This window comes from Oncorhynchus masou, chromosome 30 (assembly GCF_036934945.1).
Source record: "Oncorhynchus masou masou isolate Uvic2021 chromosome 30, UVic_Omas_1.1, whole genome shotgun sequence".
NCBI classification, from domain to species: Eukaryota; Metazoa; Chordata; class Actinopteri; order Salmoniformes; family Salmonidae; genus Oncorhynchus; species Oncorhynchus masou.
Genome location: NC_088241.1, coordinates 37,700,940 through 37,713,627, shown reverse-complemented (window position 1 = coordinate 37,713,627; position 12,688 = coordinate 37,700,940). Strand labels below are relative to the sequence as shown.

Sequence of the window (12,688 nt, the reverse complement as noted above, 5' to 3'; positions counted from 1 at the left end):
GCAGAGGATGTTCAGATTCCTGTGGACTGCAATTACTCAGATTGTTTCTCAATTACTTTGGTGCGTATAAGATAACGTCCATCCTGACTAGATTAATTACTTGAAAATATAGGATGTTTAGTATGAGATGACTTGCAATCACATTAAAACAAATACAAATTGTTTGGAGGTGGGAAATCAACTTGTCTGTGCTCTCAATTTGAATAGCTGTACAGTATATTTGATTTTCTGGATTTATGTTTTAGATTCCGTCTCTCACAGTTGAAGTGTACCTATGATAAAAAATGATAGACCTCTACATGCTTTGTAACCTGTCTGTGTGTGTGTGTGTGTGTGTGTGTGTGTGTGTGTGTGTGTGTGTGTGTGTTTTCAAGTTTTATTTTTATTAGTCCTTTGTATGGGTTTACAATGGTATACACCATCCAACAAAATGCTTACTTGCAGGTTCCTTCTCGAAAGAAAGAAATAATAAAATATAAGAATACAAACAAAGTGAATGGCTCATTAGAATAGACTTTTTAGAGTAAGTATAATATATTGGACTGGAATACAATTTACAGTCCAATATTTACGTGTGTTTTGTAGTGTTTCTATTGTGCAGTATTTAGCGATCATAATAAGAGTCTGGTAGCAGCAGTTGGAATGTGTGTGTGAATGTTTGTATGTCTGTGTGGGTGTGTACGTGCGTGAGTGACTGCATGTGTGTTAAGGTGCAGAGAATCAGAGCATGTGATCAGTCCAGTTCGTGTTAAGGAGTCTGGGGACCCTGGGTGGCATGCCGAATTTCGTCAGCCGCCTTAGGATGTAGAGAGGTGCTGTTGCGTTCTCTTGACAAGTTGGTCCATGTCAAGTCCTCGGTGACGTGGATGCCGAGGAACTAAAAACAGCTGACTCTACTGCAGTTCCGTTGATGTGGATCGGGGCATGTTGCATCTGCTTCTTGAAGTCCTCTGCTTCTTGTTTTTTTGATGTTGAGGGAGTGGTTGTTGTACTAGCACCACAATGCCAATTCACTTACCACCTAGTGGTTAGAGCGTTGGACCAGTAACCGAAAGTTTGCTGGATCGAATCCCAGAGCTGACAAGGTACAAATCTGTCGTTCTGCCCTTGATCAAGGTAGTTAACCTACTGTTCCCGGGCGCTGAAGATGTGGATGTCGATTAAGGCAGGCCCCCGCACCTCTCTGACTCAGAGGGGTTGGGTTAAATGCGGAAAACACATTTCAGTTGAAGGCATTCAGTTGTACAACTGATTAGATGTACCCCATTTCCCCTCCCTATAGGCTGACTCGTCGTTGTTTGTTATTAGGCATACAACCGTGGTATTGTCAGCAAACTTGATGGAGTTGTTGTCGTGCAAAACCAAGCAGTCCTGGGTGAACAGGTAGTACAGCAAAGGGCTGAGGACACACCCCTGGGGGGGGGGGCTGTTTTAGGAGCCTGTGTGGAGGAGGTGTTGCTGCCAATTCCCACAGCCTATAGTCTGCCCATCAGGAAGTCCGGGATCCTTTTGCAGAGGGTGTTGTACAGACCCAGGGCTCTGAGCTTGGTGTTGAGCTAGGAGAGAATAGTGTTGAATGCTGAACTGTGGTCAATGAACAGCATTCTCATATAGGTGTTACCCGGCTACACGAGGGGATTAAAAGGAATTTAGGGGGCTAAGTTCAAACTTTTGCTCCCTCAGTTTTTAGATTTGTCCTTTGCTAAAAAGTTGAACTGATTGACAGGATGACACAGCAGAGCGGAGATACTGATTTATTTTACGCCAACCTGTCATGTAAACTTTGGCGGTGTTCAGGGGGCTATGGAAAGCCACTGGGCGGGCGGGAATAACTCCTTTTGGGTTTCCATAAAAAAGGGAAAAAACACAAGTTCCTACAACACAGAAGTAAGACTCGAGGCTACAGGGTTGCTGAAGGCAGTGACGGACCCCGGCTTTAAGTTTACAGCCACCAATCTAGTCTTTGAAAGCCAAGTTAATAAACAGATCACTGACCATTTCGAATCCCACCATACCTTCTCTGCTGTGCAATCCGGTTTCTGAGCTGTTCACTGGTGCACCTCAGCCACACACGAGGTACTAAACGATATCATAACCGCCATTGATAAAAGACAGTACTGTGCAGCCGTCTTCATCGACTTGGCCAAGGCTTTCGACTCTGTCAATCACCGTATTCTTATCGGCAGACTCAATAGCCTTTGTTTCTCAAATGACTGCCTCGCCTGGTTCACCAACTACTTCTCAGACACAGTTCAGTGTGTCAAATCGGAGGGCATGTTGTCCGGACCTCTGGCAGTCTCTATGGTGGTACCACAGGGTTCAATTCTCGCGGCGACATTTTTCTCTGTATATATCAAAGATGTCGCTCTTGCTTCGGGTGATTCCCTGATCCACCTCTGCGCAAGCGACGCCATTCTGTATACATCTGGCCCTTCTTTGGATACTGTGTTAACTAACCTCCAAATGAGCTTCAATGCCATACAACACTAGTTACCGAAGCGCCTTATACCACCCACCACTGCGAACTGTATGCTCTAGTCAGCTGGCCCTCACTACATATTCGTCGCCAGACCCACTGGCTCCAGGTCATCTATAAGGCTATGCTAAAGCTCCGCCTTTTCTCAACTCACTGGTCAGAATAACAACACCCACCCGTAGCACGTGCTCCAGCAGGTATATCTCACTGGTCATCCCCAAAGCCAAAACCCCCTTTGGCCGCCTTTCCTTCCAGTTTTCTGCTGCCAGTGACTGGAACAAATTGCAAAAATCGCTGAAGCTGGAGACTTTCATTTCCCTCACTAACTTTAAACATCAGCTATCTGAGCAGCTAACCGGTCTCTTGCAGCTGTACATAGTCCATCTGTAAATAGCACACCCAATCTACCTACCTCACCCCCATATTGTTTGTATTTACTTTGCTGCTCTTTTGCACACCAGTGTCACTACTTACACACCATCATCTGCTCATCATCATCTGCTCATTTATCACTCCAGTGTTAATCTGCTAAATTGTAATTACTTTGCTACTATGGCCTATTTATTGCCTTACCACCTCATGCCATTTGCACACACTGTATATAGACTATAGACTTTTTTCTGTGTTGTTGACTGTACTCTTGTTTATTCCATGTGTAACTCTGTGTTGTTTCTGTCTCACTGCTTTGCTTTATCTTGGTCAGGTCGCAGTTGTAAATGAGAACTTGTTCTCAACTAGCCTACCTGGTAAAATAAAGGTGAAATAAATACAAAATAAATGCACAGAATCGTCAGTCTTCTCGATCCTCCAAACAAATTACTCCAGGCAAAAGCAACGGATCTTTACACTGGAGTCAATGTGGTGCTGAGGTGCGACAGCAATTTTGAAGCCATTTGGGCACAGTGCAGTGCCAGTGGCACTGATGCACCACCACTATCTAGCTGGTTAGTTTTTATCAAAATCTGGCTTTAGTATGCAGGGTGTTGTCCATGGTGCTGATGGAGCGCAGTGAGATTTTGTGCCGTTGATCCTGTAAATTCTTGGTCAAAAGCATTTTTTTAAACGTTTGTGTTTATTATGGTATAACCTGATATAAGCAGAATTCAATATAATTCCAATGAAAGAACCCTAGGCCCTACTTGGTACCACTGTTTTGTTCTGTTGCGTTTATTCGCATTCAGTTGTGCTGGTTATCTAAGCCAAACTGCTATTCAGTATTTTTGTTTGCATGCATGAATAACTAGGTTACTACATTTAGCATTTGATTTGCATTATTTTGGTAAGATAGTTGTGTGTACGGCTAGATTCACGTAGGCTGTTTGTAGCCTATATTCATTACCCAAACCGCCTAGCTGTAGCGCGCTGTCCATTATGCTAATACAGCGCAGCAGAGAAAAGCTACAGATTTTAAAAGCCCTCAATGATCTTGGAGTCTCGGTATTTGAACTTTGTTTATATTGGTATAGCGTGATTATATAAGCAGAATTCAATATAATTCCAATGCAAGAACCCCCAAAAATGTATCCCCCACGCCAATTTCAACTGCCCCCTTAGTCACTTTATCCTGGCACCGGGTCTATGTTGGAGCAGTGTGTGTGTGTCAGTCAAACAGTCTGTCAGTCAGTCAGTGTTGGAGAGCATAAAAGACAAAGTGAGAGAGAGAAAGTGTCCCAGGCTAAGCAGTCTTCTCTCTGACTGGGACCTATTAGAGTGGACTTCCTGCTTCCTGTGTGTTGGGCTTCTCTCCTCCTCTCAGCTTCTCTTCCCTCAGCCAGCCACTGACCCATCTCCCAGTCCAACTCCTCCAAACATCCCCCTAAGCATCACTGATCTCATTGCTCCGTCACTCGTGACTGTAGATACACAACAAGTCCTAGCCCTTTACCAAATAGGTTATAATGAGGTCATGATTACAACCACATCACAACCAGTTTTGTGAAGCGGTCTGTTGGATACCCTCTTCACTCACTGAAAATAGGTCTACTCACTCCTGAAAAGTGTGGCCTGGAGAGGTACACAACATGTAATCAACAAAATCACAACATGTGTCAGGAGAACTGTATTTGTTTGACCACACATTTTATTCAACATTTTGTTTTGACGTTGTCAGCTGTCTGACTCGATTGTCCCGCCACAACAAAGCTCGCTTTGCTTCACGACATAACTCTTTCTGAACATCCTGTACATTCCCGATTACAGCACCCTTATCTTTGTTAGATAGTTTTCTCACATCTGCCCTGCCGGCCTTGGAGGCCAAATCCTCTATGCTCCTGGACAGCTCTATTTTTGTCCCTTTGGAAGAAGCCAGTGTGAATAACCAACAGCCGACTGGCTGAATGTAAACCAAATTCTGCAGGGCAATAAAATGGAGACTTCTACAATAAATAGTGATTGTTTTTTGTGTTTGGATCACTGTTCTTCTTCTGCGCACTGAATTATTGAACAACTGTGCGTTCTGCGGAAATGTCAGATACTCTTTTTGCTAAGACAGACGGGGGAGGAGTGGGGAGAGAGAGAGAGAGAGAGAGAGAGAGAGAGAGAGGGAAACGAGGGAAGCTATGCATGAACCAACTGCTGTGGATGGAGACAATGGAGACAACAAATGCCATTTCTAACGGGGTGTCATGGCCAATCATTGATTATTTTTGATGGGCTCGGACGTTGAATAATTAATTTCTCCATTATCAAGTCGGAATCGCCTCAGAAAATGTCCCCTCCCCTCCTGTACAGATAGTTATGGTCTGCACTCTATTCATTAATACACAGTTCTGGTTAGGAGCAAATTCCATTAGCTCATCATTGGCATGTCTACAGTATGTATTGTCATACAGAGAAGAACATTGTGCAAGTTCAAAAAAACATTTTTCTCATTAGCTGGTTTTGGCTGTAGTGGGGGGGGGGGCGTGGAGTTAAGGTTAGGTTTAGGGTTAAGAGTAAGGGAAAATAGGATTTTGATTGGTCCCCAAAAAGTATAGAATGACATAGCTGCGTGTGAGCGCCATGCAATGTCCCATTTGCAATCAGTGGTGGAATAAATTTGTCAGGGCTGGTATTTACGAAGCTGCGCACAATAGCTCTCTAACTGAGAGTGTGATTTTTATTTTCTCCTCTTTTTTTCTCTTTAACGAGGATGTCGGTCCAATAAACCAATTATCTCTTTCCACGCCATGCGCTCTAAATTATATTTTCTCATCTGTCAGTCACCTCCCGACAAGGTTACCCAGAGATCACACTTTCTCGGGCTGGGCTGCAGCTATTCTTAGCGTGGCAGCCCACGAGTAGTGGTTTTCTGTAAAACAAGGTTGCCCTTTCAGAGAGTAGAGGAGGGAAGAAACCGACACCTATGGCACAGCCCCCGCCACCATATAGAACACTGTAAAGCTGGAGAAATGTAATCTATTCTCCTGTCTACCGGAGCTGGAGAGAAATGAAAGGCAAGAGCGGAGCTCCCATTTATGGCCCTAAAGGATTTCCTGATTAAACGTGGCTAAACTCGGCCTGAGCGTCGCCACCGCCTCGTCGTAATTGCGGCTTCTCATTTCCGGTGGATATCTCCATTGTCAGGGAAAACAGTTCGCCTCTGTTTTCCCAGTCATTTGCAGCAGCCGTCTGCACTGTTTTATAAAAATGCACCCCCATATTGTGATGTGTATACAGAAAATAGGACCGGTGAGGAATGTGCTTGAAATTAGGAGTTATCAGAACACAGTCGACACTTTCTGATGTCAGTCGCCACAGCCTGCCTCAGTGTTTGCGGAACTAATACCGCTGCGTGATTTTTGTCACCACTTCTCTTGTTTGAATTATTATCTCTGCAACAGTAGACACCAGATGTGTCCCCCTGACAGTGGGAGTCTGCTGGTATGAAGCCGACTTTGATTTTATCAGGGATCCCATGGGGTTTGGGCTATGGAATCCCAAGGCTCTGTCTTTCACAAGTCTTCTCTCAGACATTTTGTCTTAGCCAGGTGCTTTGTGGCACAATACAAATCTCAGCCGTTGGTTTCAATGAGCACCGCAATATGGAGATGACAAAAGGGCCACGCTTAGCTTTCGAACTGCTTTATGTGGCGGATACTACCGTTGTGCATGTTCATCCTTCGCTGTACTTTGAAGATCCTCATTACTGTCCCCTAGAGAGACAGGGACTATGTGTGCGTGTGTGGGCACGTGCGTTTGGGTGTGTGCATGCATAATCCATTATCTTGACTACTGTAGGCTCTAATATCTCGCCTAATGTCTTTCTATATCCCTTAGGAATGGAGGGATGTGACAAATATTGTAGACAACATGAATATTGTCTGATCTAATTGGGATTGCCCATGTGGATCTCACTAGAGAGGTCATACATACCTTTTGTGTTCATTAGTCTCCAAAAATATAAACGTCCTCTCACTGTCAACTGTGTTTATTTTCAGCAAACTTAACATGTGTAAATATTTGTATGAACATAATAAGATTCAACAACTGAGACATAAACTGAACAAGTTCCACAGACATGTGACTAACAGAAATGGAATAATGTGTCCCTGAACAAAGGGGGGTCAAAATCAAAGTAACAGTTAGTATCTGGTGTAGCCACCAGCTGCATTAAGTACTGCAGTGCATCTCCTCCTCATGGACTGCATCAGATTTGCCCATTCTTCCTGTGAGATGTTACCCCACACTTCCACCAAGGCACCTGCAAGTTCCCGGATATTTCTGGGGGGAATGGCCCTAGCCCTCACCCTCCGACACAACAGGTCCCAGACGTGCTCAATGGGATTGAGATCCGGGCTCTTGGCTGGCCATGGCAGAACACTGACATTCTTGTCTTGCAGGAAATCACGCACAGAATGAGCAGTTTGGCTGGTGACATTGTCATGCTGGAGGGTCATGTCAGGATGAGTCTGCAGGAAGGGTACCACATGAGAGAGGAGGATGTCTTCCCTGTCATGCCCAGCGTTGAGATTGTCTGCAATGACAACAAGCTCAGTCCGGTGATGCTGTGACACACCGCCCCAGACCATGACGGACCCTCCACCTCCAAGTCGATCCCGCTCCAGATCACAGGCCTCGGTGTAACGCTCATTCCTTCGACGGTAAATGCGAATCCGACCATCACCCCTGGTGAGACAAAACTGCGACTTATCAGTAAAAAGCACTTTTTGCCACTCCTGTCTGGTCCAGCGACAGTGGGTTTGTGCTCATAGGCGACGTTGTTGCTGGTGATGTATGGTGAGGACCTACCTTACAACAGGCCTACAATCCCTCAGACCAGCCTCTCTCAGCCTGTTACGGACAGTCTGAGCACTGATGGAGGGATTGTGCGTTCCTGGTGTAACTAGGGCAGTTGTCGTTGCCATCCTATACCTTTCCCACAGGTGTGATGTTCAGATGTATCGATTCTGTGCAGGTGTTGTTACACGTGGTCTGCCACTGTGAGAATAATCAGCTGTCCGTCCTGTCTCCCTGTAGCGCTGTCTTGGGCGTCTCACAGTATGGACATTGCAATTTATTTCCCTGGCCACATCTGCAGTCCTCATACCTCCTTGCAGCATGCCTAAGGCACGTTCACACAGATGAGCAGGGATCCTGGGCATCTTTCTTTTGGTGTTTTTCAGAGTCAGTAAAAAGGCTTCTTTCGTGTCCTAAATTTTCATAACTGTGACCTTAATTACCTACCATCTGTAAGCTGTTAGGGTATTAACACCCGTTCCACAGGTGCATGTTCATTAATTGTTTATGATTCATTGAACAAGCATGGGAAACAGTATTTAACCCTTTACAATGAAGATCTGTGAAGTTATTTGGATTTTTGCGAATTATCTTTGAAAGACCGGGTCATGAAAAAGGGACATTTCTTTTTCTTTTTTTAAATCCATTGTGACCAGCACCCTCTTTTGATCCCTCTCGGTCCTCCTAACCCCTGTCTCTCTTCTTCTCTCCCCACAGGACGCAGAAGCACAGCCACTGTTACCGCATCACCTACCGCCACATGGAGAGGACCCTGACCCAGGAGGAGGTGCGTGTTCTCCACGCCGCCATCGAGCACACCGCCGAGCAGGAACTGGGCGTGAAGGGGAGGTACTGAGACCCCCTCCGCCGCACCCTACCCTGGTTCATGCTCAGTAGGCGGTAAACAGGAAAAATCGGTTTAAAACCTTGCAAAATGGAAAAGCACTACCCAAACTCAAATTTCCCTTTTGCAATAATTTTGTCACTGTGTGTCCTTCTGAACATAACCATGACTTACACATTTCAAGCGGACGGACTTCGGCTGACTCTATTCTCGGCTCTCATAGAGACACGAGGGGAATCCTACGGACCATTCCTGGGGTTCCTCTTGGTAGTACAACAATAATGCAAGTGGTTGTAGTACCTACAGACGTAGGATCTTAATTTGATTACCCTTTTGTTGTTGAGAATTTTGTAGTGTATTCAAAGTTTAAAAACTTTTCTGAAGTTTTTAATTTCCACTTTAAAATGTCAGACTTGATTTGCCCCAACGAAAAATGTATAAACCCCTAACGGAAAGGTCCAGAAATTATAATCACCATAATAATTCATATTTCCTGTTGCTGCAAGACTATTTTCCTGCTGTAGCCCTGAGCTAACTCACCTGATTCAAGTAGTCAAGGGCTTGATCATTAGTTGTCAAGTTGAATCAGGTGTAGTTAGTTAGTTAGTTAGTTAGTTAGTTAGTTAAAATACATGGAACGGATGGCTGTCCCTGAGGAGAGGTGTGGTACGAGACTATAGGTAACAACTAGACCTCCTTGAAAGTGTCCTTCAATGTGACTGTTAGATAGTGGTAGAGTTTGTAAGAGCACTGCTCTAGCAATGCCAAGGTAGTTCAATTCCTGCATTGATCACATAATAAAAATGGATGCTCTCATTGTACTGTACATTTCTTTGAATAAAAGTGTCGGCTATGTGACATTGTTTATATTCAATGATTCTTCTGAACAAAGCGACACATCCACTCTAGGCTCTACTCCACCTCAGTACCAAGCAACTCTTATCATTAGAGCCTCCAGGAACCTTTCATGTGAAGTGGCTGATGCTCTTAAATAAGACAATTCACAGCGTCGCGTCGCATCACCAGAGGTGGAATGTGTTTGATTTAATATGGACGTCACGGAAAGCCTTACATGCCATTGGCTTCTTACCAGCCTGGCGAGAGAGGCCGACGAACAAACACAATACAGTCCTGTTGATGATTCAATCGACATTTGTATTTGTAATATTTTCACAAAAGATGTGTTATTAGGAGTGAGGAGGGGATGTGTTGGTACACTACCTGAGAAGCATTGTAATAAAACCCACTATTGTCTCAGTGCTGGGTGAAAGTACAAAGAGTGTTCTTTATGTCCTTTTGCGTAACAGGTGATTTCAAATCAACCGTGACGTTTGGTTAAAGTCCTGGCGATCGTTCTTTCTGAGCAGAGCACACACATATATTTGAGGAGTTGCAGTAATGATGTTATACCGCAGATTGAGCACCAAGGTTTTTGGACCAACCTCTGCCCTCATCAGTCTTGTTAACAGAGTATTTATGCATTTGCACTCGGTCTATTACGCCCGCTATTCTATTTATGACTGGAAGAACCTGTGTGAATACCAGATGAGACTGTGTCCCATATTTATTTGATGTGCTGTAAAGCCTCTTCATTAAGAAGTCATTAGAAACATTAACACTTCATCAGCCCCTGGCTCCAATCTCTTGTCAATAGAATCCTCGGGATTCTCTTGTTTCACTGCTGCCGTTGGGTATACAGAGCACTAGATTGACAAACTGACCCAACAGAATAGAGCTGTCAAAGAAAGGGCCCGTTCTTTATGACAATGTTTCTGTTTGCTTTTCTTTTGAATTGGCTGGAGAGGAACAGAGAAAATTAAATTGTGACGTGATGAGTGGCTCCCTCCATTTTAGTATGATATGTAACATTCCGTATGGTATGTAGTTAATTTGTGGATGTCCCATCATCCACTTTGTATGATATGTTACGAATTTCATTTTGTTGTGACTAACTTTAGCTAGGTGGCTAACATTAGCTCAGCTAGGGGTTAAGGTTGGGGGTTAAGGTTAGGATTAGGAATTAGGGTAAGGGTCAGCTAACATGCTAAGTAGCTAAAATGTAGTAAGTAGTTGCAAAGTTGCTAATTAGCTAAATTGCAATGTTTCATTCCAAAAAGCTATATATCTATTTTCAGGTTATATTTTGTTTTAAAGAAATTATGAAAGAGATTGGTGTGTTTTTCACTATCTAATCATTGCATGGGGTTGTTCAATGACAGATATTTATTTGTTTAAAATTTGTCATTTGATGGTTTCATTTCAGAGAAACAATAATCATGTTGTTTTCTTAAATGTTTTATATCCGCCTCACTCTCATAGAAATAAGCAGTACTGCTAGGTTTTACACTGTCAAATATAACATATAACAAACAACAACATTTTTTGTAAAGTTGTTAAATTATTCAATACAGTAATATGTGATCTGTATGTAAAACATGTCAATTTGACATTTCAGTCATTTAGCAGATGCTCTTATCCAAAGCAACTTACAGAAAGTGCATTCATCTTAAGATAGTGAGGTGAGACAATCACACTATATATACAAAAGTATATGGACACCCCTTCAAATTAGTGGATTCGGCTTTTTCAGCCAAACCTGTTGTGTATAAAATTGAGCACACAGCCATGCAATCTCCATAGACAAACATTGGCAGTAGAAGGGCCTTACTGAAGAGCTCAGTGCCTTTCAACGTGCCACTGTCATAGAATGCCACCTTTCCAACAAGTCAGTTCTTCAAATTTCTACCCAAGTAGTGCTGCTCCGTTCAACTGTAAGTGCTGTTATTGTGAAGTGGAAACGTCTAGAAGGAACAATGGCTCAGCTACGAAGTGGTAGGCCACACAAGTACACAGAACGTGACTGCCAAGTGCTGAAGCGCATAAAAATTGTCTGTCCTCGGTTGCAACACTCACCACCAAGTTCCAAACTGCCTTTGGAAGCAGCGTCACCACAAGAACTGTTCGTCGGGAGCTTCATAAAATGGGTTTCCATGGCCGAGCAGCTACACACAAGCTTAAGGTCACCATGCACAATGCCAAGCATCTGGAGCAGCAGAAATGCCTTCTCTGGAGTGATGAATCACATTTCACCATCTGGCAGTCCGGACGAATCTGGATTTGGCGGATGCCAAGGAGAACGCTACCTCGCCGAATGCATAGTAAAGTTTAGTGGAGAAGGAATAATGGTCTGTGCCTATCACAGTAAAATATACAGGATTCAAACATTCCATTCCAGCTAAACAGTGGATATACACAGATTTTAGAAAACATTAAGAACAGTTTCCTAATATTGAATTGCTTTTCTGATAACAGTAACATTTTATACACACGTGAAGGTTCCCATAAGCAAAAATGTCTGATGAAAAAATGTGAAAAATGAGTAGATAGAGCATTTTGGAAATAGTCTTCAATTGCTAGTTTCCTCTGAGTGTGGTGGTGGTGCAGGCTAGATCAATAGCACCCCCAGACCCAGACAAACTCCACTGACAAGGGCCCAGATCAATTGGGGGAAATTAGCTTGGGGGGATGGGCAAAACAGTAAACAACTATCTATCGTTTTCTTTAGGGAAAAGACTGAGATATAATGCGGTGCGTAACTGCCTCTGGGCAAAGGCAGAAATCAGTAGTTTATGATGACAGGATTTCATGGGGGAGCTTATCGACATATTGTGACATGTACTTTTAATTGCCACTGATTTCTTTCGGGAAGTCATCTGAAGAATGTCCTGCATGAATTCCAAAATAAAAAGTGGACTGTGTCATTCCATGAAGGGGCAATCTATGATTGGTAAAAAAAAAACAACTTTTAAATGAATGATGTATAACTGTTGATTCTTGAAGAATGTAAATTATAAATGCCTCATGAACTTAGTTCAACTGCCATACTCCATCAGAACCCAAAATATAGGCTTGTTTTACTCAAAACATACACTTTTTGAGTGTATGCGGCAGCTCTCCAATCTTTGGGAATCTCAGACTGATATGAAAGAGAGGTTGAACAGGCAAGTGAAAGGTGTTGCGACAATTTCGTCAGGTCATTTTAGAAAGAGAGGGTCCAGATTGTCTAGCCCAGCTGATTTGTAGGGGTCCAGATTTTGCAGCTTTTTCAGAACATCAGCTATCTGGATTTGGGTGAAGGAGAAATCGGGGAG

The 12,688-nt window shown here is 43.5% G+C and overlaps 1 protein-coding gene across 2 annotated transcripts in view; it reads left to right on the top strand.

Moving 5' to 3' along the window:
- LOC135522607 (phenylalanine--tRNA ligase, mitochondrial-like) overlaps window positions 1–9,392 on the top strand; it is a 125,124-nt gene extending 115,732 nt beyond the window's left edge. For both annotated transcript variants that reach the window (XM_064949034.1, XM_064949033.1), the window contains exon 8: window positions 8,411–9,392. In XM_064949034.1, the coding sequence (XP_064805106.1) occupies window positions 8,411–8,549 (139 nt within the window). In that variant the 3' untranslated portion in view covers window positions 8,550–9,392. The remainder of the gene's footprint in view (window positions 1–8,410) is intronic.
- Window positions 9,393–12,688: the final 3,296 nt, after the last annotated feature.